A 22,302-nucleotide genomic window follows, 5' to 3' on the forward strand; every position below is an offset into this window, starting at 1 on the left:
ATATTTCTTTATGTCACTTCTTTCACATGCTCTGGCACCAAAAGCCCGGTGCCTACGCACTTCAGTAAAGATATTTAGATCTGGAAACTGTTTGCTGTTGAATTTGGGCACTTCATACCAAGAAAAATGATTGACTGATACACAATTTTAATTTTGAACAAGAAATTATAATTTTACAGACACTTTAAATACCAGAGTTTCTCCAAAAGTTCTCTTTTCCATTGCACTGACTTACAATCTGGAGTTGGCTGCTCACTGCTCCTAAGCATTTATATCTATATTAGGTACCATGTGTTGGAGAATTATTATCTAAATATATAAATATATTGTTCATACATTAAAGACTTACACAGCTACAGCAAATTTATGTATTCTGTATGACTAAAGCTTATCTCACCAGTCACAGTAATTTTGGTAATTCTAACAGTGAAAATTTTCAACCATCAAAACCAATTAAAAGGAGAAACAAAGATAATTGTTAATTAGATTCTTGATCAATTATCCAAATATGGATTAAATTTGTCCATAATAAAAGTTTCAAACTAATTTTTGATTCATTTTGATGGTTTATTAAAGCTGAACTCAGAATCGTTAAACTGAACCAGTTTAGTCAACTCCCACTCTCCAACTCCACCCAATTTCATATCTTTGGGTGGAGTGAAACAGACCTTTAAAAGCTGCACTTGGTGACCTGCTGACCAACAGGACAAGTGAAAAACTCAACAAGACAAAATGGTTGTGTGGACAGACTTTGAGCGTACCACGATCAAGGACATCTTCTCCAAGATTGACTATGCGGTCGTTGGACAAGCAGCTCTTTCCAGGTGAAACATTGTTTGTGTTTATATTAACATAAAGAAATTGGGGTTAATTGAATAACATCTTTATGTGCAATGAAAAAAGCTGGCATATTTTTTGCATTACACAATGTAAATTTTTCTTTTAGAACTAAGAGCAAATCAGTTATTTATATATTCCCTCAGGTGTTTGATTGTCTACCCCTGGACTCAGAGGTATTTCGGTGGATTTGGAAACCTCTACAATGCTGCTGCCATCACATCAAATCCAAGGGTTGCGTCTCATGGAAAAGTCATCATGGAAGCTCTGGAAAAAGCAGTGAAGGACATGGACAACATCAAGGCCACATATGCAGAGCTGAGCGCGCTGCACTCTGAGAAACTGCAGGTGGACCCTGACAATTTCATGGTATGTATTGAATTAATAGTACTGATTTTCATTGTTATGTGTGTGCGAGTTGAAGATTGCTAAAGCATGTTTTGTTGTGTTGCAGCTCCTGGGTGACTGCTTGACCATTGTGGTTGCTTCTCAATTGGGTAAAAACTTCACTGCTGAGGTCCATGCAGCTTTCCAGAAGTTCCTGGCAGTGGCGGTGTCCTCCCTCAGAAGACAGTACTACTAAAGAGCTGCAGATGCCCGTCACATGCTCTGTTTAAACCCTTGTCTCAATGAGCTTTAAACAAAATAAAATATTAAGCAACTTCAGAAATTTCCCTGTTTTCTTTTTCACTTTGTTTATGATTAAAATAAACTGTCTGTAATGATAAGTTAAACTTAAAAACCCCCAACAGTTTACTAATTTTAGTGTTAAAACACCAAAATGTAAAAGTTTATATCTACCTTATTAGCAAAATAAATTTCAATATCAAAATATAAAAGTCATGCAACAACCACCTAGATATTATATGGTGAATCAAGCAAAATGAAAGCACACCCAATGTTATGATCCCGCTCAAAAATGATAATGTAAAATGAATCCATTGAACTCACAGCTTGTAAAAACAAATGCGACGACTAAACACAGCAAAGTATGTGGTGCAGGCTGATATAACAATAAGAGCATTAAAAACCATGCAACCAAATGCATGCACATAATGTTCAGGACAAAAACCCAGTTTTTGTGGATTTGCTTCCATACATAACCACAGTGGGTTGCAAATCAATCAGTCAACATGTGATTGAAGTGCTTGCTTTCAGCTCTAAATCAAGAGGTTTTACAAAAATGTTTCATGAACTGTTTTAGAATTAAAGTAATTTTTATACAAAGTCCCCAGTTTGAGAACTTGAAAAATTATAGGACAATTGACTAATAAGCAGCCACACCAAACAACCTTAAACGCAATGAATTACAAGTGCATGCTGACAAAAATTATTTCTGTGGTGAAGAAAATAAAACTTACAACATCTAACACTCTTGAGGAGTTGTCAAAGTCGCAATCAAGAGATACTGAGTTTGCTGAGTTTGCACCAAGGTCCAAACCACTGATTACACCGAAGACCAAGAAAGTCAATTTAGACTTTGGCAGAAAGTATTTGAAAGAATGCAAAATTTTTGTGAAAACCCTTGAATTAAAGCTGAAAGTCTGGATTTCAATCACATATTGATGGTTTCATTCACAATACAGTGTGTATAGTGGCAACAATAAAAACTGTATCTTTATTCCAAATTTTATGAAGGTCTCCTTTGGTCTTTGTTTCTGGGCTCGATCTACCTATTTAATCACAAAAGCTTTTTTCTACCACAGAGAAAATGGGTTAATGTTTTGTTTTGTTTGAAAATTATTGTTTTATCTAATGGAAATAACTTAGTGTCCAGTGTTTCTGTGACTACATGATATTTCTTTATTAATTTCAGTAATTGGCCAGTTAACAGATAACAGTCATGCATCAATGGCAGCGCAGTGGTGCGGTGATTAGCACTGTTGCCTCGCAAGACGGTCCTGAGTTTGATTCCGCCACCTAGCTGGAGCCTTTCTTTGTGTGTCTGCATGTTCTCCCCGTGTTTGCTTAAGTCCTTTAGGTTTTCTAAGTTCATTTCTATTATGCCTAGGTTGCCATTATAGACTTTTTTATTAGATTCCCCTTTGTGTCTTCAACCCCTGTATTAAGTCTCCCTTGCCCTTCATGTGTTTCATGTCTGCGTGTCTTGTGTTGTCAAGTTCTTGTTGTCATGTCTGCGTCTAATTATGTTTCTTCTTTTATTTTGAAGACGTCTTGTGTTCCTATGTTCAATGTGTTTACTGTACAATATAAAGCGCCTTGAGGCGACTTTTGTTGTGATTTGGTGCTAAATAAATAAAATTTAAATTGTGTTTCCACTTCCCCGGATCACCTCATGTGAGCATTTAGTCTGTATGTTTCCAGTTATTCGTCGTCAGGTTGTCTGCTAAGTTCACGTCATGATTCCAGGTCTTTCCATGTATCCATGCCAGGACTCCATGTTTAAGGCTTTTTCATGTTTTAATTGTAGTGCACCCAGTTTAGGTTATTGTTTACCCATATGGAAAAGAAATAGTAAAAACATATATGATTTACTCATGAAAGTGGCCACTTTCTCATTACTTTCATATATTTTTTTAGTAAGTAGCCAAAACATACAAGTTTCATTATATCATTTTTCAAGGGATCTTATATGTGTTTTCACTCTTGTATGCTTTTCATACAAGTTTCATACAAGACAGATACAAACTTTATAAGATTTATATATATCTTTTCCATATGGGTAGTTTTACCCATGCCCTTTCTTTGTAATTTTTTTTTTTGCCAGCCTAAATAAAAAGCTTGTTTTCTATTAAAATTAAGTTTTGTTCTTGCGTGTCTGTGCTTGGGTCCTCTTCCTCATTCCACACAATCGGGTTCGCAGCCAGACTGTGATATCGCCCTGTGGTAGCTGAGATAGGATCCAGCCCCACCTACGACACTGTCAAGGATAAGTGGAAAATAATAATAGTTATTATTTAAATCGCTATAAATGACTATAGAAAACAGAAACCAATGCAGAATTTGAAAGTCAAGTAAAAGTGTCCCAACTGCTCTGAATTCATATCTTGATTTTACTTCAGGTTTTCAATGGACTTCTCTATGCTATGTATGTAGCTTCAGATATGTTATAAGCTTAGGGGAAGAACTAAACAACAAGGAAAATTCCTGCTTGGTTTTTGTCAAGTCGTACTACATTTTTGCAAAGTCTTCTTATTACCCCCCTACAAACAGCCAAGTATTTATAATCATATCAAAGGTTAGGGTCAGTCTACATCTCTTTAAAAAATGGATGTAGATGTGGGCCAATGTGTTGTTGACCTGAAATAGAAAGCTTTTAAATCCTTTTAACTTATTGTTTGCAAACACAAGAAGAATATAAAAATAATCACAACAGTTTGATTTTTATTTTATTATTATGTTTCATTATTCAAATTGAGACATCTGTTCCTGTGTACACTTTAACGATATTTCTCAGACAATGCATGAGCCACGGCAGCCAGGAACTTGTCCATCGCCACGTGGACCTCAGGAGTGAAATCGTTGGGAAACACGGTGGCCAGGACCACGAGGACGTTGTGAGCAAGAACCTGTGAAAAGATGAAGATCACATTTTAAAAAAAACACCATGCTGTTAGAAAATGCACGCCAGGGTTATTTATCTCTGTTTATTTGAATACTGCGATTCAGTATTCAGTACTGCTACAAGAAGTTAAACATTAAATGTACATTAAACTTAGAAACAAAGAAACTGCAACTAAACCTTCATAAAAAAAAAACACAACGAAATCAGGACCACTTTCAGAATTTATTGTATGTCAGTACCTTGAAGTTAGCAGGGTCCACTCTCAGAGTGAAGGCGTGCAGCTCACTGAGGCTCAGAAGACCACCGGTGAGATCGTCAATTTTGCTGACAGCATCAGTAACTGCAGTCATCACGGTTGCTCCGTGCTTCTTCACCGGGGCAGAGCCGGGGCGCAGGTCCTTCCAGTGGGAGAAATAAATCTTGGTCTGAGGGTACACTGTCAGCATCCTGGATAAAAATGTAAGGTGAGTTAACAGTACATATATTTTTTTAAAAAGGAGCAGGTTAAAGCAGTCCGTTTGGGTTCGTAGATTTTAAGTCATAATCCATATTTACCTGGAGACAGCATCACAGCCGATTTGTTCCTCCTTTCCAGCCACATTAGCCCAAAAGGCTTTGACTGTGTCCTTGTCCTTAGCAGAAAGACTGGCCATCTTGTCTGTTGACTTTTTGTCTGAAGTTGTCTTGACCACCAGAAAAGCTTTAGGCTTTTATATGTAGAACAGTAAACGGACACACCCGACACACCTCAGAGATAGCAACAGGCTCTTGGACAGGCCCAACATAGCTTTGAAAACTACTGAAGAAAAAGAGTTTTAAATGGTGTTCACCTATAAAGTTAGTGCACACAATAAAGAAATAAAACTAAACCAAAGAGTGGAAAAGGAAAATGTATTTCTAGACAACAAAATCAAATCAGTTTTATTGTCACATCACATGTGCAGGTACACTGGTACAGTACATGCGAGTGAAATTCTTGCGTGCGAGCTTCACAAGCAAAAATACAATAACATAAGAACAAGCAAAATATAAGAGCGGCTAAATCTGACAATTATACGAATAAATATATGTACAATATAAGAGTATATGCGCATTACTGAATGTGTATACTAAATATGTATATCTACGTGTGTGTGAGTGTGTGTGTGTGTGTGTGTGTGTGTGTGTGTGTGTGTGTGTGTGTGTGTGTGTGTGTGTGTGTGTGTGTGTGTGTGTGTGTGTGTACATATTTTAAAAATAAAATAGAAAATCATGAAATAACATACGTTTTCATAAATACCTAAAATTGCAATGTTTTTGGCTCATGGGTTACATTAACAAATGAAAACTGTATTTTTAACTTTGACTGTTTATTAAAATAATTGTTTATCATCTAAAATAATCAACTTTGATAGACAGTTCAGTTTTTAAGGTGAGACATTAGTGAATCCCGTATTTATTTATGTTGCAAACAGATATCAGAATGGAAACCAATTAATTAATGATATCAGAGGATTTTTATAACAAGGCATTTTCTTTTCAAGCATGCGCTAATTTTTTATATTTTGACAGCTGCAATCTTAACAGTGGATTAAACATTCTTATTTTGCTTTTTACACAGGAGATTTTGGACGCAGATTTGGATGGTGGTCTAATTCATTCAAGCAAAATTTGATGTAATTTCACTTCAAATTTATGATTTAAATATAGACATGTAGATTGCCAAGGAGCCATTACTCCAAATTGAAATTCTGCAGTTAACTGCCGTTTGTTCAGGCAGTTAAAACTTACGATGACTAAGCTTTGAGGATGACGTTTGTTTCTGCCTTATCTAAACTTCCAACAGGTGGATCCACCCTGAGAGCAGTAAATGTTTCCTGGATATCTGTGGGTTTATTTTTACTTTTTTCTTTTTTTGTTCACAAAAGAGCTCAAAAGTTGAGATTTCCTGTTTAGACAGAGGTGATCCTTCATTGCAGTGAAATGTAAAAAACAGGACATAAAATAATGAAAGCTAATGAGGCTCACATGTATACCTGAGTGGACACAATTAGCTATCTGAGTGGTCAGAGGCTAAATTAGCAGATTTTGAGAGTGACGAATGAAAATAATTTATAACTTAATTTATGATTCAATGATAATGAAAAAACTGAATCATTTTCTTTGATTCAGTTTGATGGTGAAGTGAATATAGTCCTGCCAAACCCCACACTGGCACATCCCACTGTCTAACTCCACCCAACTGCATATCTGTGGGTGGAGCGAAACGGCTCCTTTAAAAGCTGCACGCCGTGACCTGCTGACTAACAGGACAAGTGAAAAACCCAACAAAGCAAAATGGTTGTGTGGACAGACTTTGAGCGCACCACGATCCAGGACATCTTCTCCAAGATCGACTATGCGGTTGTTGGGCAAGCAGCTTTTTCCAGGTATGACCATGTTTCTGATATTCACTCCCTTAAAGAATGTGCAAGATTATATGACTCTATATATATATGACTCTTTCTTTAGTAATTGTGAGCTATTTAAAATTTTCTGTTTCCGCAGGTGTCTGATTGTCTACCCCTGGACTCAGAGGTATTTCGGTGGATTTGGAAACCTCTACAATGCTGCTGCCATCACATCAAATCCAAGGGTTGCGTCTCATGGAAAGGTCATCATGGAAGCTCTGGAAAAAGCCGTGAAGGACATGGACAACATCAAGGCCACATATGCAGAGCTGAGCGCGCTGCACTCTGAGAAACTGCAGGTGGACCCTGACAATTTCATGGTAGGCAATGCTGAACTGATGGTACTGGCTTCTATTGATATTTATGTATATATTTAGCATGTTCATGATATCTCATGCATGTTGTGTTGTTTTACAGCTCCTGGGTCACTGCCTGACCATTGTGGTTGCTTCCCAGCTGGGTAAAGCCTTCACTCCTGAGGTACACGCAGCTTTTCAGAAGTTCCTGGCAGTGGTGGTGTCCTCCCTCAGAAAGCAGTACTACTAGAGAGCTGCAGAGGACCGTCACATACTCTGTTTTTTTAATCATGTCTTAAAGAGGCTTAAATAAATAAAACAATGGGCATATTCTTCACTTTGTTGTTTTTTCCTTTTCCAACATTTGTAATTATATCAGGGTGTAGCAGAAGAGTTAAATGGTGGGTGTATCTTGTAGTGCAAGCTATAAATGAGCCTATTCTTTTAATTTTTAAATGGTGTCCTCCCTCAGAAAACAGTACTACTAGAGAGCTACAGAGGACTGTTTTTAAAGTGTGACTCAAAATGCTGATAATAAATGCGATATATGAGGCATATACCTCAAGTTGTTCATTTTATTTCCCTTTTTTCAGAATATATGGTCATATTAGTAAATAAAAGTAACTCTTTGAGAGTCTTGTAAGCTTTGTTCATATATAGAAAAATATATAGGCCTACACACTGTTCTTTTATACTGTTCTGTGAGACAGCTGATGTACAAACGAAATACAACTACATCCAAACACAAACACACACAGAAAAATGTGAGCAAGGTGATACTTGTAAAAGGAAAACACCATTGTGTCTTCTAGTTGATGGTATCCATAACAACCATGGTATTGGATCGATTGCAGTGCAATAGGGTCGATAATTTGTTTGTATTCTCTAAATTCAGTATGTAGCCCACTGAACTTTGTGAGATAAGTTGTGTCGACTCATTAGTGTAGAACGACATTAAAAATGTGTTAAGAATTTGTAAACTGTATGACATGACTCCTGTCATAAATCCTGATACACTGCTCTCCCCTACATAAACTGCCTATATAGATTTAAAGTATCAGTATCAGTATTGGTATGGGCAAAACTGGGCCTTTATTTACTTGGTATCAGATCGATACCTTATTCTGCATTATCCCACATCACTACTATCTTCTTCTGGGGTGTTTTTTTTAAAGGCATTACTTCTAGTAAATCAGATTGTGCTGTAACTGATCGAGGTCAAATAAACTGTCAATTACTAATAAGAGCATGTGACCCTGGCCATGGTTATAATGAAAATAAAGTTTGCAGCGTTTGGTTTTATAAATCATTTGAACGTACACATTTTTTTTCTTTGCTTTACAAATTTTGTTGGTTATTGTATTGCTCTGGACAATTATAAAGGAATCATAAACAATAATAAAGATGTTCTCAGCAAACTACAGCATGTGCTGCTGTGTTGTGTTCTGGGTTTATCTTGGATTGGATTTTTCATGTTATTTTAAAGCATAATTGCTGCAGCAACAATATATATACAGGCATCTAAAAAGCTATTTTATAGAATGAATAGAATTAATGTTGATATTATTTTAAAAAATATAATCGTCAGAATATTAATTTGTGCTGGGATCTGCAAAACATCGGCAGCCTCCTAGCCTGCAATAAAGTTATAGCGATGTTACTTTTATTGCACAACATTATAGCTGTAGAAACAAATAAAATCGTTACTCTGTGGCAGCTCGCATTTAATGGTTAGAAAGGTAGGCTATTACTTTGAACACTCTTTCTGTGTTTGCACATTAAGTTTTATTTAGTGGCCAACTGAAAGCTTATTGGTCACTCATCTTGACTTTTAATAAATTCTGGCACATTTTGTTGGCCTTTCATCTCAGCCCTCCTTTATTACACGTATATTGTTTTTATTTTTTAGATTTGCCACTAAATTGAAAGTTGATATCAACTTTAAATAAATTCGCTTCACCACACAGATAACAGCAGTACTGTATTAGATTTATTTATTTGTTTTTACATTAAAAATCAGTTTGGGAGTATCCAAGCCCATGTTGTTGACCGCCAGAGTGCAATTTATCGGTACTTTTCAGACAGGGCAAGCGCCACCGCAGTCAGGAACTTGTCAATAGCCACGTGGACCTCGGGGGTGAAGTCGTTGGGGAATGTGGTGGACAAGGAGGTTGTGAGAGAGAACCTGTGAAAACATGATAGCCACATTTAAAGTCACATTTAATTGCTGTAATATTCTGCAAACATTGTTTTTGTACGATTGAACCGCACAGTCTGGGTTAAGTGTAATTTAGACAGAAAATAGATATGCTTGAGAATAGCGATTTGGGAAGAAAAACTTGGGATGTCTAAAGACAAAAAAATATTAAATCTATTAAATTATTTTTATATTAATACGAAAATGCACAAAAGTTGTGATCTGTTTTATTTAGGTCCAAACCTTCACAGCAAAACACTAAAAAGTTTCACTGCTATGATTTAATAAATAAGTACCTTGAAGTTTGCAGGGTCCACTCTCAGAGTGAAGGCGTGCAGCTCACTGAGGCTCAGAAGAGCTCCGATCAGATCATCAATTTTGCTGACAGCATCAGTAACTGCAGCCATCACGGTTGCTCCGTGCTTCCTCACCGGGTCAGAACCGGGACTCAAGTCCTTCCAGTGGGAGAAGTAAGTCTTGGTCTGGGGGTACACTGTCAGCATCCTAGGTAAAATGTAAGTTAAGTAAATAGTAGGTAAAAAATGCAGCAGAGGGTCTGTCCAGTTGGGGTCATAGGTTGTAAATCATAAGGCATATTTACCTGGAGACAGCATCACAACCGATGTCCTCTTCCCTGCCAGCCACTTTAGCCCAGAAAGTTTGCACTATGTTCTTGTCCTTTTCGGAAAGGGTTGTCATGTTGCCTGTTTTTGTTTTGTTTTTCCCTTTTCCTGATCAGCTCAAACTACGGGGGCTTTTATACATGAAACAGGCAATGGAGACACCCGGGCCACCTCAGAGATATGACCACAAGGTTCTGCTCGAGATAAACGCAAGACAAAATTGTGATGGTGGCTCTGAAGACCAGTCCGCAAGCCAGTCTCAAGGCAGTGTTTATTTATTCATTTATTTAATAAATTAATTCAATTAATCCAACTGAATACTAAAAGTTTGCAGTTTTAAAACCCAAAACATAGATTTCCAGTGACAGTGATTGTTGTCTTTGAGTCTGTTGCTGTTCATATTAATGTGGTGCTGAAATAAGTCAGAGCAGTAAAATGGACATTTTAAATTTATAGCCCTATAAGATAATGGGCTTAATAATAATAATAATAATAATAATAATAATTATTATTATTATTATTATTATTATTATAATTATTATTATTATTATTATTATTATTATTATTATTAATTATTATTATTATTATTATTATTATTATAATTATTATTATTATTATAACTCTGCCAAAAGCAACCTAAAATTAGCGGAAGAGATATAGAAGTATGGAAAAATGAGACCAAAAAAGTTTCAATAAAAACCAAAATGCTATCTCTCCAGCGCAGTGGAATCTTCTGGGTTTTTTTAATCTAACCTTATCTTTAAACAATTCTTTATTTATGTTTACTTACAGTTAATTAAGCTAATTAAAAAAACGTCTGCAGATCTGTTAAATGAGACTGGGATTTGGTCTGTGAGTCAGCTCGATTCAGGTGTTCTTATGATATTCTGAATTTCCCGAACTTAAAAATGTAGCTCTGTGTGATTCCCTAACATTAAAATGATTTTTAAAACTGTAATACTGAAAACATCAGTTAACGAAAACGTTTATGAATAATGAAACTAATTAACTAAGCCGGCACAAATGTGACGAAGACTTAAACTGGAAAACTTGTTTTCTCTTGACTGATTTTCAAGTTACACGAACAAAGAAGTACAAAGCGTTACATGTAACTCGGTTTATCCACCCTACTGTCCTACTCCACCCAACTGCATATCTTTGGGTGGAGCGAAACGGCTCCTTTAAAAGCTGCGTGTGGTGGGCTGCTGAATAGCAGGACAAGTGCAAAACTCAACAAAGCAAAATGGTTGTGTGGACAGACTTTGAGCGCACCACGATCCAGGACATCTTCTCCAAGATCGACTATGCGGTTGTTGGGCAAGCAGCTTTTTCCAGGTATGACCATGTTTCTCCCTTAAAGAAGGTGCAAGATTATATGACTCTATATATATATATATGACTCTTCTTTAGTAATTGTGAGCTATTTAAAATTTTCTGTTTCCGCAGGTGTCTGATTGTCTACCCCTGGACTCAGAGGTATTTCGGTGGATTTGGAAACCTCTACAATGCTGCTGCCATCACATCAAATCCAAGGGTTGCGTCTCATGGAAAGGTCATCATGGAAGCTCTGGAAAAAGCCGTGAAGGACATGGACAACATCAAGGCCACATATGCAGAGCTGAGCGCGCTGCACTCTGAGAAACTGCAGGTGGACCCTGACAATTTCATGGTAGGCAATGCTGAACTGATGGTACTGGCTTCTATTGATATTTATGTATATATTTAGCATGTTCATGATATCTCATGCATGTTGTGCTGTGTTACAGCTCCTGGGTCACTGCCTGACCATTGTGGTTGCTTCCCAGCTGGGTAAAGCCTTCACTCCTGAGGTACACGCAGCTTTTCAGAAGTTCCTGGCAGTGGTGGTGTCCTCCCTCAGAAAGCAGTACTACTAGAAAGCTGCAGAGGACCGTCACATACTCTGTTGTTAAATTGTACCTTAAAATGATTTTAATAAATAAGATATATGAAGCATATACCTCAAGTTGTTTGTTTTATTTCCCCTTTTTCATAATAGGACCGTTACATACTCTGTTTTTTAAATCATGTCTTGAGGAGGCTTAAATCAATAAAACAACGAGCTTATTTTTCACTTTGTTGTTTTTTCTTTTTTTCTAGCATTTGCAACTATATCAGGGTGTAACAGAAGAGTTAAATAGTGGGTGTAAGATATTAATTAGCCTATTCTTTCAAATTTTAAATAAGATGGTGTAAAATAAAAATAAGTCATGCTGTGACTTTCGCATCAAAGGACCTCTCATAAATTATGACGGATGATAAAGTATTGTGGTGTAAAGTATTTTTACTGTACACCACACAAAAAAACCCAAACAAACACGGCAGTTTCATTGCATTTGATTTATTCAGATACAGACTGGCAGTGAGTAGCTATCTGAGCCCCTGCCGCTCGTCGCCTCCAGTATGCAATTTATCGGTATTTCACAGACAGGGCACGAGCCAAGGCAGCCAGGAACTTGTCTAAAGCCATATGGACCTCAGGGGTGAAGTCGACGGGGAACATAGTGGCCAGAACCACCAGGATGTTCTGAGCAAGAATCTGTACAAAGATCGTGACACTTCTTTAGCAGAATCAGGGATTATGATATCAAAGATCAGTTATCTGAATCATAACTCAGTCTATCCTGTGTTTCTTCGGTGACAGAGTCGTGCTTTGACTTGCTGACAACACAGGCAACTTCCCTGTTTGTTTAAAAGTGTAACATTTTTGCGCTACAGCAGCTGAAACACACATTTCATTTATCCTAAAGATAACTGTAGCTCGATGTCACGAATTGGGGTTCAAGTTATGATTTATTTATATTTGCATATGGCCTTATCCATGTGTGGATGGGACAGATTTATAGGCTTCTAAATCAAAGAATAATTAATGATGACGTTACAGTTCCTCACTAGAACGGATGCAGTCTCAACCAGTAGCCTATGGAGGCACATTTAAATAAAAACTACTAAAAATTGTTTAAGCAAACGTTTAATTTGTAGTCCAATTAATAGTCCAATTAATCTTTAAAGCAAACCCACAGGTTTTCTGAACCGCTTTCATGATTTAATAAACAAATACCTTGAAGTTTGCAGGGTCCACTCGCAGAGTGAAAGCATGCAGCTCACTGAGGGTAAGAAGACTCCCTGCCAGGTCGTCGATTTTGTTCACAGCATCGGTTATTGTAGCTGCCACCATTCCTCCGTGTTTCCTCACTGGGGCAGAGCTGGGGCTCAGGTCCTTCCAGTGGGAGAAGTAAGTCTTGGTCTGAGGGTACACTGTCAGCATCCTGGGCAAAAACACAGGTGAGTAAGCCAGTAAGTAATAGATAAAAATGCAGAAGCGGGTTAAATTCGCCTCATTTTTTTTTTCTTATTTACCTGGCAACAGCGTCACCGCCAATGTTATCCGCCCTTCCCGACACTTTAGCCCAAAAGGCCTTGACTATCTCCTTGTCCTTAGCAGAAAGACTCATCTTTCCTCTGGACTTTTTTTTTCCAAGTTCAATGCCGCGTTCGCTGCAAACAGAGGGGTTTTATGGATGCAGTGGAACATAGGCACACCCAGCCCCCCTTCAAGATAATGCTATAGGCGTTTGGAAGGATTCCAAATGACATGTAACAGCTGGCATGAGATAAACACGAAACCAAAGTCTCACGGTGTTCTATAATATAGGACGAAACAATCAGAATTATATTTCCCACGGGCATCCAACTGAAACGTACAAAACTGACAGCTAGTGAAACCCTCGTATCACCTGCTCAAACTGCTCAAACTGGCCTTAATGAATTAACTGGCTGCTAAGAAACACATATGGGATCTTGTGTACAAGCCAAATATCTTATCGTTTCAGCTTTGCCCCACACTGGAAATGCGCTCTTGAGGGATGGTAAGGGTCTATAAATAACCTCCACTTTGGAATTAATCCAAACATTTTTATTTTGGCTCACTCCTTTAGATGAGTAAATCTAAAGATGATTTTTTATTTGTTCTAATTAAACAAGTGTTTATCCTCACAACTCACACTCCTTATTAACTGGAGGCTAAAGCTTTTATTTTGTTTTTACACCAAACTACAAGAAAATTAAAAAAAATGTAAATATAACTTAGTAACTGCTATTTCAATATTTTATTTACACTCAAAAGAGATTTATGTCCAAAATGTTGAATTCAAGTAATTTGATTAAATGTAAGTTTTCCATATAGTTTTCTTACATACATGTCAAACGCTAAATGTAATTGAATTTGGTCAAATAAAATGTACTTGATTGGTATACATTCAATTTATGTCAAAAATATTTTCCGTAATAATTCATTCTGAATAAATAAACCTTTGATGTTATATGTTCCAGTTGCCTTTACTCAAAACGACTGCTTCATGTTTATGACGGCCAAGAATAACTTTTTAAACATACATACATTTGTATATATGCTTGTGTTTATTTACTTTATTAACTGCCTTTGTAATTGCAATTTATATGAGATAAATTAAATCAGTACGCTTTAACAATCAGTCCGTGGATTCTGATTTAAAATCTAAATTCTACAATTAATTAATAGGCCTGTTGGTTGTGCTATCAGTTACAAACATGATGATTATGCCATTCGCCGCGTTCGGTTTTACTGTGAGGCTTATCGTTTCAGTGGGTGGGCCTGTTTTTAAAAAAAAAACATGATAATGCAGGAGCAGCACTGGCTGCACCACGACATATCGATGCGGTTACAATTATACATTCGCTCTTGGGGTTAGTTTATTTCATTGCATTGCAGGGAGCAGTGGCGGAGCGGGGGGTGACTTACTGGGCTTAAGCCCGGGTTGTTTTGTCAGAAGCCCGGGGTCTTTTGGAGTGTAATTTTTTCATAGTTAGATGCCTGGCTGACAACTGTATAAAACAAAAACTACACACAATATTCGAAGCACATAGTGCACACTGTGGAAATTTATGACTGTGCGTAAATCCCCCCTAATATTGGTATGATCCGAGCTCAGCGACTGAGCGAGGGGCCGGGGGGAGCTGCTGCCTGTTGGAGAAACGGAGCCAAGCAGACAGAGGAGAGCTGAAGTTCGACCAGGTACCAAAGCAAATCATTCGTACTGTACAAATAATGTAAATATGACAGTGTATCACGAAAGATTGATATCAAACTGATCACTTGACCCATATTACGTTACTTGCTCTTCGAGTGAATCAACAAATGGCGAAATGAAAAGCAGAACAACAACAATGCTGTTTCTTTAGAGAGTCTTAGCTTAAACATGTGTTTATTTCATATTTTCAGTTGTTACCCTCCACGGCTAAATAAATCGGTTTCAGTAATGTACTGATATACAAGAATGGACATAAGCAGCTTCTTTCAAAGAAAAACCTCTGTTAGATGTTATTTTATATATTATGCTTTGTATGTTGTTCAGTATATTTCTATGCAAAACAAGAGGAACTTCAATACACAGCAGTATATTCACAGTTTAAACCAGATACTTACATACACTTTATGGAAAACACAAGAACATTTTTTTACTGTACAACATCAATTTAGAGTAAACTTGTTTTGTTTTGGATAAATAAATATCCTTTGAATTAGTTAAATGTCAGAATAAAGAGAGACAGAGCTGTCTATTTTTTATCACTTTCATCAAATTTAGGAGTACATATACACTAAGTTTATTGTTAATTAATAAGAAAACTCCAGACGATTCCATTCTGAGCTGAAGAAGCTTCTGATAGGTTAGTAGAGTCCATGTGCAGTTGGTGGCACAGCTGTGGATGCATATAAGGCAAAACACAGAGCCTGTTTCTTTGAAATGGGAAAATCAAAAGATGTCAACCAAAACACCAGGGAAAAGAATTGTGGAGCTCCATAAATGTGGCTCAATTTTGAATACAATTTGGTGCCATTTTTGATTAAGAAATACAGATAGTTTCTCCCTTTACTCTTAAAGTTAACAAATATGTTTTTATATTTATCAATCTAAAAAAATAAACATTTAGTCTGATTTGATGTTACAATTAAAAAAGTGTTTTTATCTGAAGAGTATGTAAATATCTGGTTTCAACTGTATATTTGATGATTGTCAGCACAAAGAGGGAGAGAGAGGAGCAGAGAGGGAGAGAGAGGAGCAGAGAGGGAGAGAGAGGGAGAGAGAGGGAGAGAGAGGAGCAGAGAGGGAGAGAGAGGGAGAGAGAGGGAGAGAGAGGAGCAGAGAGGGAGAGAGAGGGAGAGAGAGGAGGAGAGAGGGAGAGAGAGGAGAATGAGGACAGAACAGAGAGGGAACAAGAGCAGGTGAACAACTGCCCCCAAATCCCACATGCATACTACCCTTTAGGGCTAAGCCCCGGGTGTATCAAATGTCTGCCTCCGCCTCTGGCAGTGAGTCGGGTATTTTTAGCTAATGTTTAAGGTTAAAACCTGCTTTGACTCTAGCTGTCACCATCTGATTTGCTTCAGTTAAATGTACCTATATGTGTGCACTCGCGCAGTGAGAAAACGTCAAGACTGAATGGCCAAGTAGGTTCCTGTCCGTTGGTCAAATAAACGTCTAATTCTTTGCCAGGTAAAACACCAAGTGTGCTCAGTCGTCGTCTTTTTGAGCGGCTTCAGTTGTTTTATAAACCTTGTAACTATGCACTGCTCTCAGTCATACCTCCCGACCATGTCCGATATGATTATGACAGGACAACAAAATGACTCGAGCCCTCGTTCTGTCGGTGTCTGCAGTGCTCTCACACAAGCAGGGGTCTGTTGCACTCTCACACAAGCAGGGGTCTGTTGCACCATACTCATTTTTTCCGGCAGTGACTTCTTGTGGCAAAGAAGAGAATTGCATTCTTATGATCAGTTGCCTTGTTCGTCTGGGACAATTAGCCACACACCAGGGACGATTCTAGGATCAAACCACTAGGAGGCCTCAGCCCCCAGTCATAACGTCATCCATTCTGCCTTACAATTATACCAACATATTATGCTGCATGTAAACATAATTTTCACCTTTGCAGACCTGAATGTTACAGGATAAACATTAAAACATATCCAAAAGAAATATCTTTTTTGGATTATATTTCAGTGTTGAACCCTTTCATGCATGAATTATGACAACCTCAGTCAGGATTTTTATTCTTAAGTAGTTTTAGTCATCTTTAGGCATGAAAAAAAAAGATTTTTGAACTTCATTTTTTTTTTAAAACATGTACTTTTCAAAGAGTTTGTTACATGTCCACTTAGGTGAACAACCTACGTTTTGACCTATGAATTTGGTATGGAGTGACACATCAGTGTCCGATGTAGTGGTTTAAGTGCAAGTGTGCCATCAACACTGACACGAATACAAGAAAACAGCCTTTGAATAGCTGTCCACTGTACTGACCACTATGCACGAAGAATGATTCTGAATAAATGATCACAGTTCTTAATATAACTTTTGAAAGTAAGTTAAAGCAAAAATTGTAGTAAAGCAGAAAAAGAGGAGAAACTTGCACAAACTTTAGATCATGAAATCATCATCAATGAATGTGGGCAAAAGAGAAGCTACGGCTTTTGCTGTCTTTGACTTTTGCTCTTTACCTCTAACCCTTTCCATCCCTGTCTCTCATGCAGCTCCTCTGTTTGAGTGCACTAATAGCAACTTGACATCAAGAACACTGGACTTGATTTCACTGTAATCTGCTGTATGATCTCCAACAGAGAAGTTTGGAAAATGTAGCATTAAAAGGGCATGTTGCTTTTAGGGTGGTTGAGCATCCAGAAAAGTAGTGATGTGTCGGTCACGAACGAAACGGCTCTTAGAGCCGGGTCTTTGACGTGAACGACGTGAGCCGGCTCCTTATCGGGAGCCATGGGTTTTTTTTTTTCTTTCTCTCACCCTCTCTCTCACACTTTTTTCCACTTCACTCTGCACGCGAGCCTTGTGCTTTGCCCTGGGAAGAGGGGGGAGGAGCGGTAGTTACACTCGCAGCAGCACAGGAACAGAGCAGGAGGGAGAGACAGCGAAAGAGAGTCAGGGACAACAACGTCACATTAGAAAGGTGTAGTAATCATCCACAACTATTTTCAGTTACGGATGATAAAGGATTCAGAAAGTTTATTCATGCAGGCCCATATGACAGAGAATATGCATGTTCTTTTTGTTTTCATATTTTATTTATATTTAATTTTGTTGTGGTTTGCAGTGTTTTGTGTTGTTTCACTTAAAATTTGTTTAAAAGGAAAAAGCTGACAATTTAAATAGTTGAAAGTTGAAATGTGAATAGTTGGTTTTTGTATTATATGATTTATTTATTACATTTTATGTGGAGTGAATAAATAAAAGTATATTTACGGTGGCCCCTAAAGACAAAGCACGTACAAGCTTCAAAACAGACACAAACACAACAGAAGTGCTCCAGGATGCTAGGGGGCAGTGTTGAGCTTTTGATACCCAGTGGCTACACAAGACAGGAAGTACCAACGACCGGATTTGGTGTGTGGTAGTAACAGGTAAATGAACTTTTTTTTTTAAATTATTTGAATATATGTGTGTGCTTGTGTATAAATACACAAACAATACACATATGCGTTCAATTGTGTAATTTAAGTGATCTAGGTAGCTCTGTTTTGGAAGTTCAGTTAACGCTAGAAATGTGTTTTGGAGTTTGGAGGAAATTGTACATGCTTTGTCTCTAGGGGCCATTGTATATATTTATATATAAACATATATAAATAAAACCACTTTTTTTTTTTTACATTAGTAATTCTTTTTGTGCATAATTTTATATTGTTGTTAATAATAAATTAATTAAAGCAACAAAACAACCTGAAGAGCCGGTTGGGAGCCGAAAGAGCCGGTTCTTTTAGTGATCCGAGCCGAAAGAGCCGGTTCTCTAAAAGGAGCCGGAAATCCCATCACTACTGAAAAGGGTCTAAACGCGCCAATGCTACAAACTGCATATTTCTCACTTAATACTCACATTTTTCACACAATGTGAATATTAGGACATCTTTTATATTTGTTTACATTATCTGTGTGATGACTTTGAGCTTTCTGGGTCATTGTTCATGGTGAATCTATTAGACTGAATATGACCAGAGATTTTTGATCAATTTGTTTGTGTCCCTGTGGCCTTCCTTTTATGTCTGTTTGATTGTTCTGTCATTCTTGTTTAAAATAAACAATTATATGACCCAATTCCTGTATCTTCTTGCTGTCTGAATCCACATGGATACCATCAACCCTGTTGGTGCCACTGTAAAATCCAAGCCTTAGGAGGAACACACTCTATACATTAAAACCATTACAACATTAAAACCCTTATATGGTGTCTGTTTTACAAATTCAAACAAATAGGCATTCAAATTTGGGATGGTTGTTTTCAACAATGCAACTGTGACCCATATATTTTTCTATCAAGACAATTAAACTTGATTTTCAGCCATGTTTTTTCTCCTCTCATTAACTGCAGTTACACTTGTTGATTCAAAATTTCCCTTAAAATGCTGTGAAATGACAATGCCAATACTATTAATTATATATTACCTCCCTCAGCACATACTGCATTTTCTTTGGACCTTCATTACTAAGTCAGTTCATTGGAGACAAACCTGCCCTCTGCTCTGCAGACACAAGATCTGCCTACACTAAGTTTATTGTAAGCAGATCCTTTACACTTAGTTTGAAAAAAGAAAAACATATTGTGTCCACTGTATAATATGTTTATAAAAGTATAATAAAATGACTTGCAAATCATTTAGTCTAGATTTAACTGAGCACTGTATAAAGCAACGTATCAAATGTTGAGAGTGAGCTTTCTTTATTAGTTTAAAATACATATACTATGTCAGAATTGAAGCCAGCAGTATTTGAGTAAATATCGGATTGTGGCATGCTTATCAGTGTATTATCAGTGTATCTTTTAGCAACAGCATTTAAGCCTTTTGCAAATGAAGCAGATATATTTTCCATTTTTGCTTGATATAAGATTTCAGCAGCCTTACTAGCTTCTGGGCTTCCTTTATAATGTTTTTCATTTCTTAGTGTATCAAATGTTTTTAATGTACGACAGGTGTAGACTGCAGCGAGGAGATTGTTGCAGAATGTCATTAGGGCATTATCTCTATGAAATAAGCTGGGCCTTCCCTGCAACAGACCTCAAGTAAATTGTTTAGTTGACTGTGAAGACCGCTGTGGACATTAACCAAATTGTGTCAACATGACCCATCCCTAAAAAGTTTTATCAGAATTCATTAAAGACTGGTTGAGCTCATTTGTTTACTGACAGAATGACACATGTGCAAACACTACCAAAAACATAACCTGTTTGGCAGATGTAACAATGAATGTGTGATTGATGGAAAGACTTTCAGCATTATTTCAGGTGGTTTAGCAAAGGTACGGTATTAATTTTAGGAATTATAGCCATTAATACAGTTCCCCATATTCAGAGGCTCACAGTAATTTGAAAATGTGACATAATATTAACTATAAAAATAGTTTTTATGTTTTATTAATTTTTCACAGAGTTGGAAAAAAAACAACAACTTTCAGTCCATGACAAGTTCTTAACTGTCTGAAATCTGGAACCCATGAAAGTCACTAAATGCTGTTTCCTCCTTTAGCTCTGTCAGACTACTTTCACTTGCTGCTTGTGTGTGTTGGGGTCTCTTTGACTTCAGTTTTGTCTTTAGTAACTGTCTTCAGTATGAGACTCACCAAACTCAAGCTCCAACTGATAAAAAACAAACTGAAATGCACTCATGTCAAACTTATATCAGGGCTAACACACGTTTTTTGTTTTGTTTTTTTCTTTAAGTTGTATTATCTCCAAATGGGTTCTTTTCAGCAGTACTGACTGCTCATAGCGTCGACCACAGCAGATATAAACTTCTGCCAGATAGCTTGACTCTGGGGGCTCAGGGCTGACTTGAGTTTGCATGCGATTGTGATAGTGATACAGTCTGCCAACAGCTGTGAAAAAAAGAGAAAACACCATGAAAATCTACAAGTGCAAAAAGTCACGTATTTTTTTCACGTGGGTTTGAGGAAAAGTGTTGCTTACCCTGAAGCTATCAGGGTCCACTTCGAGTTTCTGAAAATGCAACCGGCTCAGATCAGCATACGTCCGTTTCATGTTGTCCATGTTGTTCACTGCTTTGTCCAGAGCCTTCAGCACCATCCTTCCATGAGCCGCCACTTTGTCGTTTTTCAAAATAGCAGTGATGGTGAAGAGATCTCCAAAAGAACCAAAATATCGCTCAGTCCAGGGGTAGACTATCAAGACTCTGACAATGCAACAGTCAGTGGTACAGGTTAATTAGCATAAACGATACCACGTGATAAACAGGTAAATCTGAACTAACTGGAGAAAAAATCCCTAAATATACAACGTACCCTTAAACAATGGAATATTTAAAAAATAATATTTTTTCACGATCGTTTTTTCTTTATTTATTTCTTTTTAAACCAGGCATTGAATTTTACTATTACGAAATACCCATCAACTAATTAAATAGCAATAATAATAATAATGTATTGAGAGAAAATTGCCAGAATATTTTTTCCGTTTTTAGGATTTTTTTACAATCCGTTCTTGAACAGTAAAACTTTCACAATCACCTACCTTGCCCAAATTTGTGACCCAATCTCATCGATATCAATTTTTTCCCAGATAGCTTTCACAGTGCTGCGCTCCAGTTCCGTCCACTTAACCATGACCTGAGCGAATTGAATAAACAGTTTTACTTCCGCACTCTGAGCTGCTGAGTGATCAGCTTTTCCGCTTAATGACTGGCAAAAATGAACCAGCAGATGGTTATGAGGGTCCTATATTTCCAGCACACTAAAAGCGGACGGATGAGTCTGAGCTACACAGACTACGTGTCAACTATCACTGCAAAACACAATGGAAATGCCCAGAGATGGTATGGCATGGCATCAAAATATCCTCACGTAAACATAACCACCTCCCCATCCTGTTGTATCAAGTAATTTTCCAACAGCTGATGAACTTAGATTATGCCATGCTATCATTATCTGAACATTCAGGCTTTCCCCACCCAAATAAATGATCCGCGGGTCCACTTCATATCAGAAACGTATGAAAGTTTATTTCTTGGCCTTAAATTACCCCATTCAATTAAATTTGTTTTAAAAACTGATCAGCTCAATCAGGATTATGGCCCGTCCGATCGCGACAGTACTTATATCCTTCAGTCATTTTTGAATTTCATTCAAGGCGTTTAAAAAAAAAAAATAAAAAAAAAAAGCATAGAGTTTTTATAATGTTGCCGCTATACGCCTGGTGGTGTTCTTGTGTTATGTTGGGTCGAGGTTATAAACGAATTTTCTGCACTAAAGAAGAAATACTTTTTTCTGAGCTCGCAGATTGACTGGTTGTTAACGCTCTACCTTTAAATATGCGTAAAATG

General features: G+C 37.3%; 6 protein-coding genes and 1 pseudogene across 7 annotated transcripts; 3 read left to right on the top strand and 4 right to left on the bottom strand.

Moving 5' to 3' along the window:
- The first annotated feature begins 577 nt into the window (after nucleotides 1-577).
- LOC120743611 (hemoglobin subunit beta-like) lies at nucleotides 578-1,490 on the top strand. The gene is made up of 3 exons (XM_040047291.1): nucleotides 578-824; nucleotides 984-1,206; nucleotides 1,292-1,490. Exons 1-3 carry the CDS (start codon nucleotides 733-735, stop codon nucleotides 1,418-1,420), a joined length of 444 nt encoding a protein of 147 aa, XP_039903225.1. The 5' UTR covers nucleotides 578-732; the 3' UTR covers nucleotides 1,421-1,490.
- Nucleotides 1,491-4,238: 2,748 nt separating this feature from the next.
- Nucleotides 4,239-5,205, bottom strand: LOC120743617 (hemoglobin embryonic subunit alpha-like). The gene is made up of 3 exons (XM_040047303.1): nucleotides 4,919-5,205; nucleotides 4,603-4,810; nucleotides 4,239-4,367 (listed from the first exon to the last, which is right to left on the bottom strand). Exons 1-3 carry the CDS (start codon nucleotides 5,014-5,016, stop codon nucleotides 4,239-4,241), a joined length of 435 nt encoding a protein of 144 aa, XP_039903237.1. The 5' UTR covers nucleotides 5,017-5,205.
- Nucleotides 5,206-6,426: 1,221 nt separating this feature from the next.
- On the top strand, nucleotides 6,427-7,685 carry LOC120743519 (hemoglobin subunit beta-like). The gene is made up of 3 exons (XM_040047164.1): nucleotides 6,427-6,771; nucleotides 6,890-7,112; nucleotides 7,210-7,685. The coding sequence occupies exons 1-3, from the start codon at nucleotides 6,680-6,682 to the stop codon at nucleotides 7,336-7,338; spliced, it is 444 nt and encodes a 147-aa protein (XP_039903098.1). The 5' UTR covers nucleotides 6,427-6,679; the 3' UTR covers nucleotides 7,339-7,685.
- A 1,176-nt stretch (nucleotides 7,686-8,861) lies between these two features.
- On the bottom strand, nucleotides 8,862-10,385 carry LOC120743584 (annotated as a pseudogene).
- A 725-nt stretch (nucleotides 10,386-11,110) lies between these two features.
- Nucleotides 11,111-11,875, top strand: LOC120743515 (hemoglobin subunit beta-like). Its single transcript, XM_040047153.1, has 3 exons — nucleotides 11,111-11,243; nucleotides 11,355-11,577; nucleotides 11,675-11,875. The coding sequence occupies exons 1-3, from the start codon at nucleotides 11,152-11,154 to the stop codon at nucleotides 11,801-11,803; spliced, it is 444 nt and encodes a 147-aa protein (XP_039903087.1). The 5' UTR covers nucleotides 11,111-11,151; the 3' UTR covers nucleotides 11,804-11,875.
- Nucleotides 11,370-13,674, bottom strand: LOC120743567 (hemoglobin embryonic subunit alpha-like). 2 transcript variants are annotated; one of them, XM_040047237.1, is made up of 3 exons: nucleotides 13,287-13,674; nucleotides 12,988-13,195; nucleotides 11,370-11,475 (listed from the first exon to the last, which is right to left on the bottom strand). In XM_040047237.1, the coding sequence occupies exons 1-3, from the start codon at nucleotides 13,379-13,381 to the stop codon at nucleotides 11,431-11,433; spliced, it is 348 nt and encodes a 115-aa protein (XP_039903171.1). In that variant the 5' UTR covers nucleotides 13,382-13,674; the 3' UTR covers nucleotides 11,370-11,430. The 2 variants fall into 2 exon arrangements, with proteins under 2 accessions (XP_039903171.1, XP_039903165.1); XM_040047231.1 differs by lacking the exon at nucleotides 11,370-11,475 and adding an exon at nucleotides 12,252-12,465 and having other exon boundaries at nucleotides 13,287-13,666.
- Nucleotides 13,675-20,132: 6,458 nt separating this feature from the next.
- LOC120743482 (hemoglobin cathodic subunit beta-like) lies at nucleotides 20,133-22,269 on the bottom strand. The gene is made up of 3 exons (XM_040047121.1): nucleotides 21,495-22,269; nucleotides 20,934-21,156; nucleotides 20,133-20,842 (listed from the first exon to the last, which is right to left on the bottom strand). Exons 1-3 carry the CDS (start codon nucleotides 21,584-21,586, stop codon nucleotides 20,714-20,716), a joined length of 444 nt encoding a protein of 147 aa, XP_039903055.1. The 5' UTR covers nucleotides 21,587-22,269; the 3' UTR covers nucleotides 20,133-20,713.
- Nucleotides 22,270-22,302: the final 33 nt, after the last annotated feature.

This window comes from Simochromis diagramma, unplaced genomic scaffold, assembly GCF_900408965.1.
Source record: "Simochromis diagramma unplaced genomic scaffold, fSimDia1.1 OVJJ01000321.1, whole genome shotgun sequence".
NCBI lineage: Eukaryota > Metazoa > Chordata > Actinopteri > Cichliformes > Cichlidae > Simochromis > Simochromis diagramma.

Coding starts and splice junctions, on each gene's coding strand:
- LOC120743519 (XM_040047164.1), top strand. CDS start 6,680: ATGGTTGTGTGGACAGACTTTGAGCGCACCACGATCCAGGACATCTTC. Junction 6,772..6,889: donor GGGCAAGCAGCTTTTTCCAG/GTATGACCATGT, acceptor CTGTTTCCGCAG/GTGTCTGATTGTCTACCCCT. Junction 7,113..7,209: donor TGGACCCTGACAATTTCATG/GTAGGCAATGCT, acceptor GTTGTTTTACAG/CTCCTGGGTCACTGCCTGAC.
- LOC120743515 (XM_040047153.1), top strand. CDS start 11,152: ATGGTTGTGTGGACAGACTTTGAGCGCACCACGATCCAGGACATCTTC. Junction 11,244..11,354: donor GGGCAAGCAGCTTTTTCCAG/GTATGACCATGT, acceptor CTGTTTCCGCAG/GTGTCTGATTGTCTACCCCT. Junction 11,578..11,674: donor TGGACCCTGACAATTTCATG/GTAGGCAATGCT, acceptor GCTGTGTTACAG/CTCCTGGGTCACTGCCTGAC.
- LOC120743482 (XM_040047121.1), bottom strand. CDS start 21,586: ATGGTTAAGTGGACGGAACTGGAGCGCAGCACTGTGAAAGCTATCTGG. Junction 21,157..21,494: donor GGGTCACAAATTTGGGCAAG/GTAGGTGATTGT, acceptor TTGCATTGTCAG/AGTCTTGATAGTCTACCCCT. Junction 20,843..20,933: donor TGGACCCTGATAGCTTCAGG/GTAAGCAACACT, acceptor TTTTTTTCACAG/CTGTTGGCAGACTGTATCAC.
- LOC120743567 (XM_040047231.1), bottom strand. CDS start 13,381: ATGAGTCTTTCTGCTAAGGACAAGGAGATAGTCAAGGCCTTTTGGGCT. Junction 13,196..13,286: donor GGCGGTGACGCTGTTGCCAG/GTAAATAAGAAA, acceptor GTTTTTGCCCAG/GATGCTGACAGTGTACCCTC. Junction 12,466..12,987: donor TGGACCCTGCAAACTTCAAG/GTATTTGTTTAT, acceptor ATCTTTGTACAG/ATTCTTGCTCAGAACATCCT.
- LOC120743611 (XM_040047291.1), top strand. CDS start 733: ATGGTTGTGTGGACAGACTTTGAGCGTACCACGATCAAGGACATCTTC. Junction 825..983: donor GGACAAGCAGCTCTTTCCAG/GTGAAACATTGT, acceptor ATATTCCCTCAG/GTGTTTGATTGTCTACCCCT. Junction 1,207..1,291: donor TGGACCCTGACAATTTCATG/GTATGTATTGAA, acceptor GTTGTGTTGCAG/CTCCTGGGTGACTGCTTGAC.
- LOC120743617 (XM_040047303.1), bottom strand. CDS start 5,016: ATGGCCAGTCTTTCTGCTAAGGACAAGGACACAGTCAAAGCCTTTTGG. Junction 4,811..4,918: donor GGCTGTGATGCTGTCTCCAG/GTAAATATGGAT, acceptor ATTTTTATCCAG/GATGCTGACAGTGTACCCTC. Junction 4,368..4,602: donor TGGACCCTGCTAACTTCAAG/GTACTGACATAC, acceptor ATCTTTTCACAG/GTTCTTGCTCACAACGTCCT.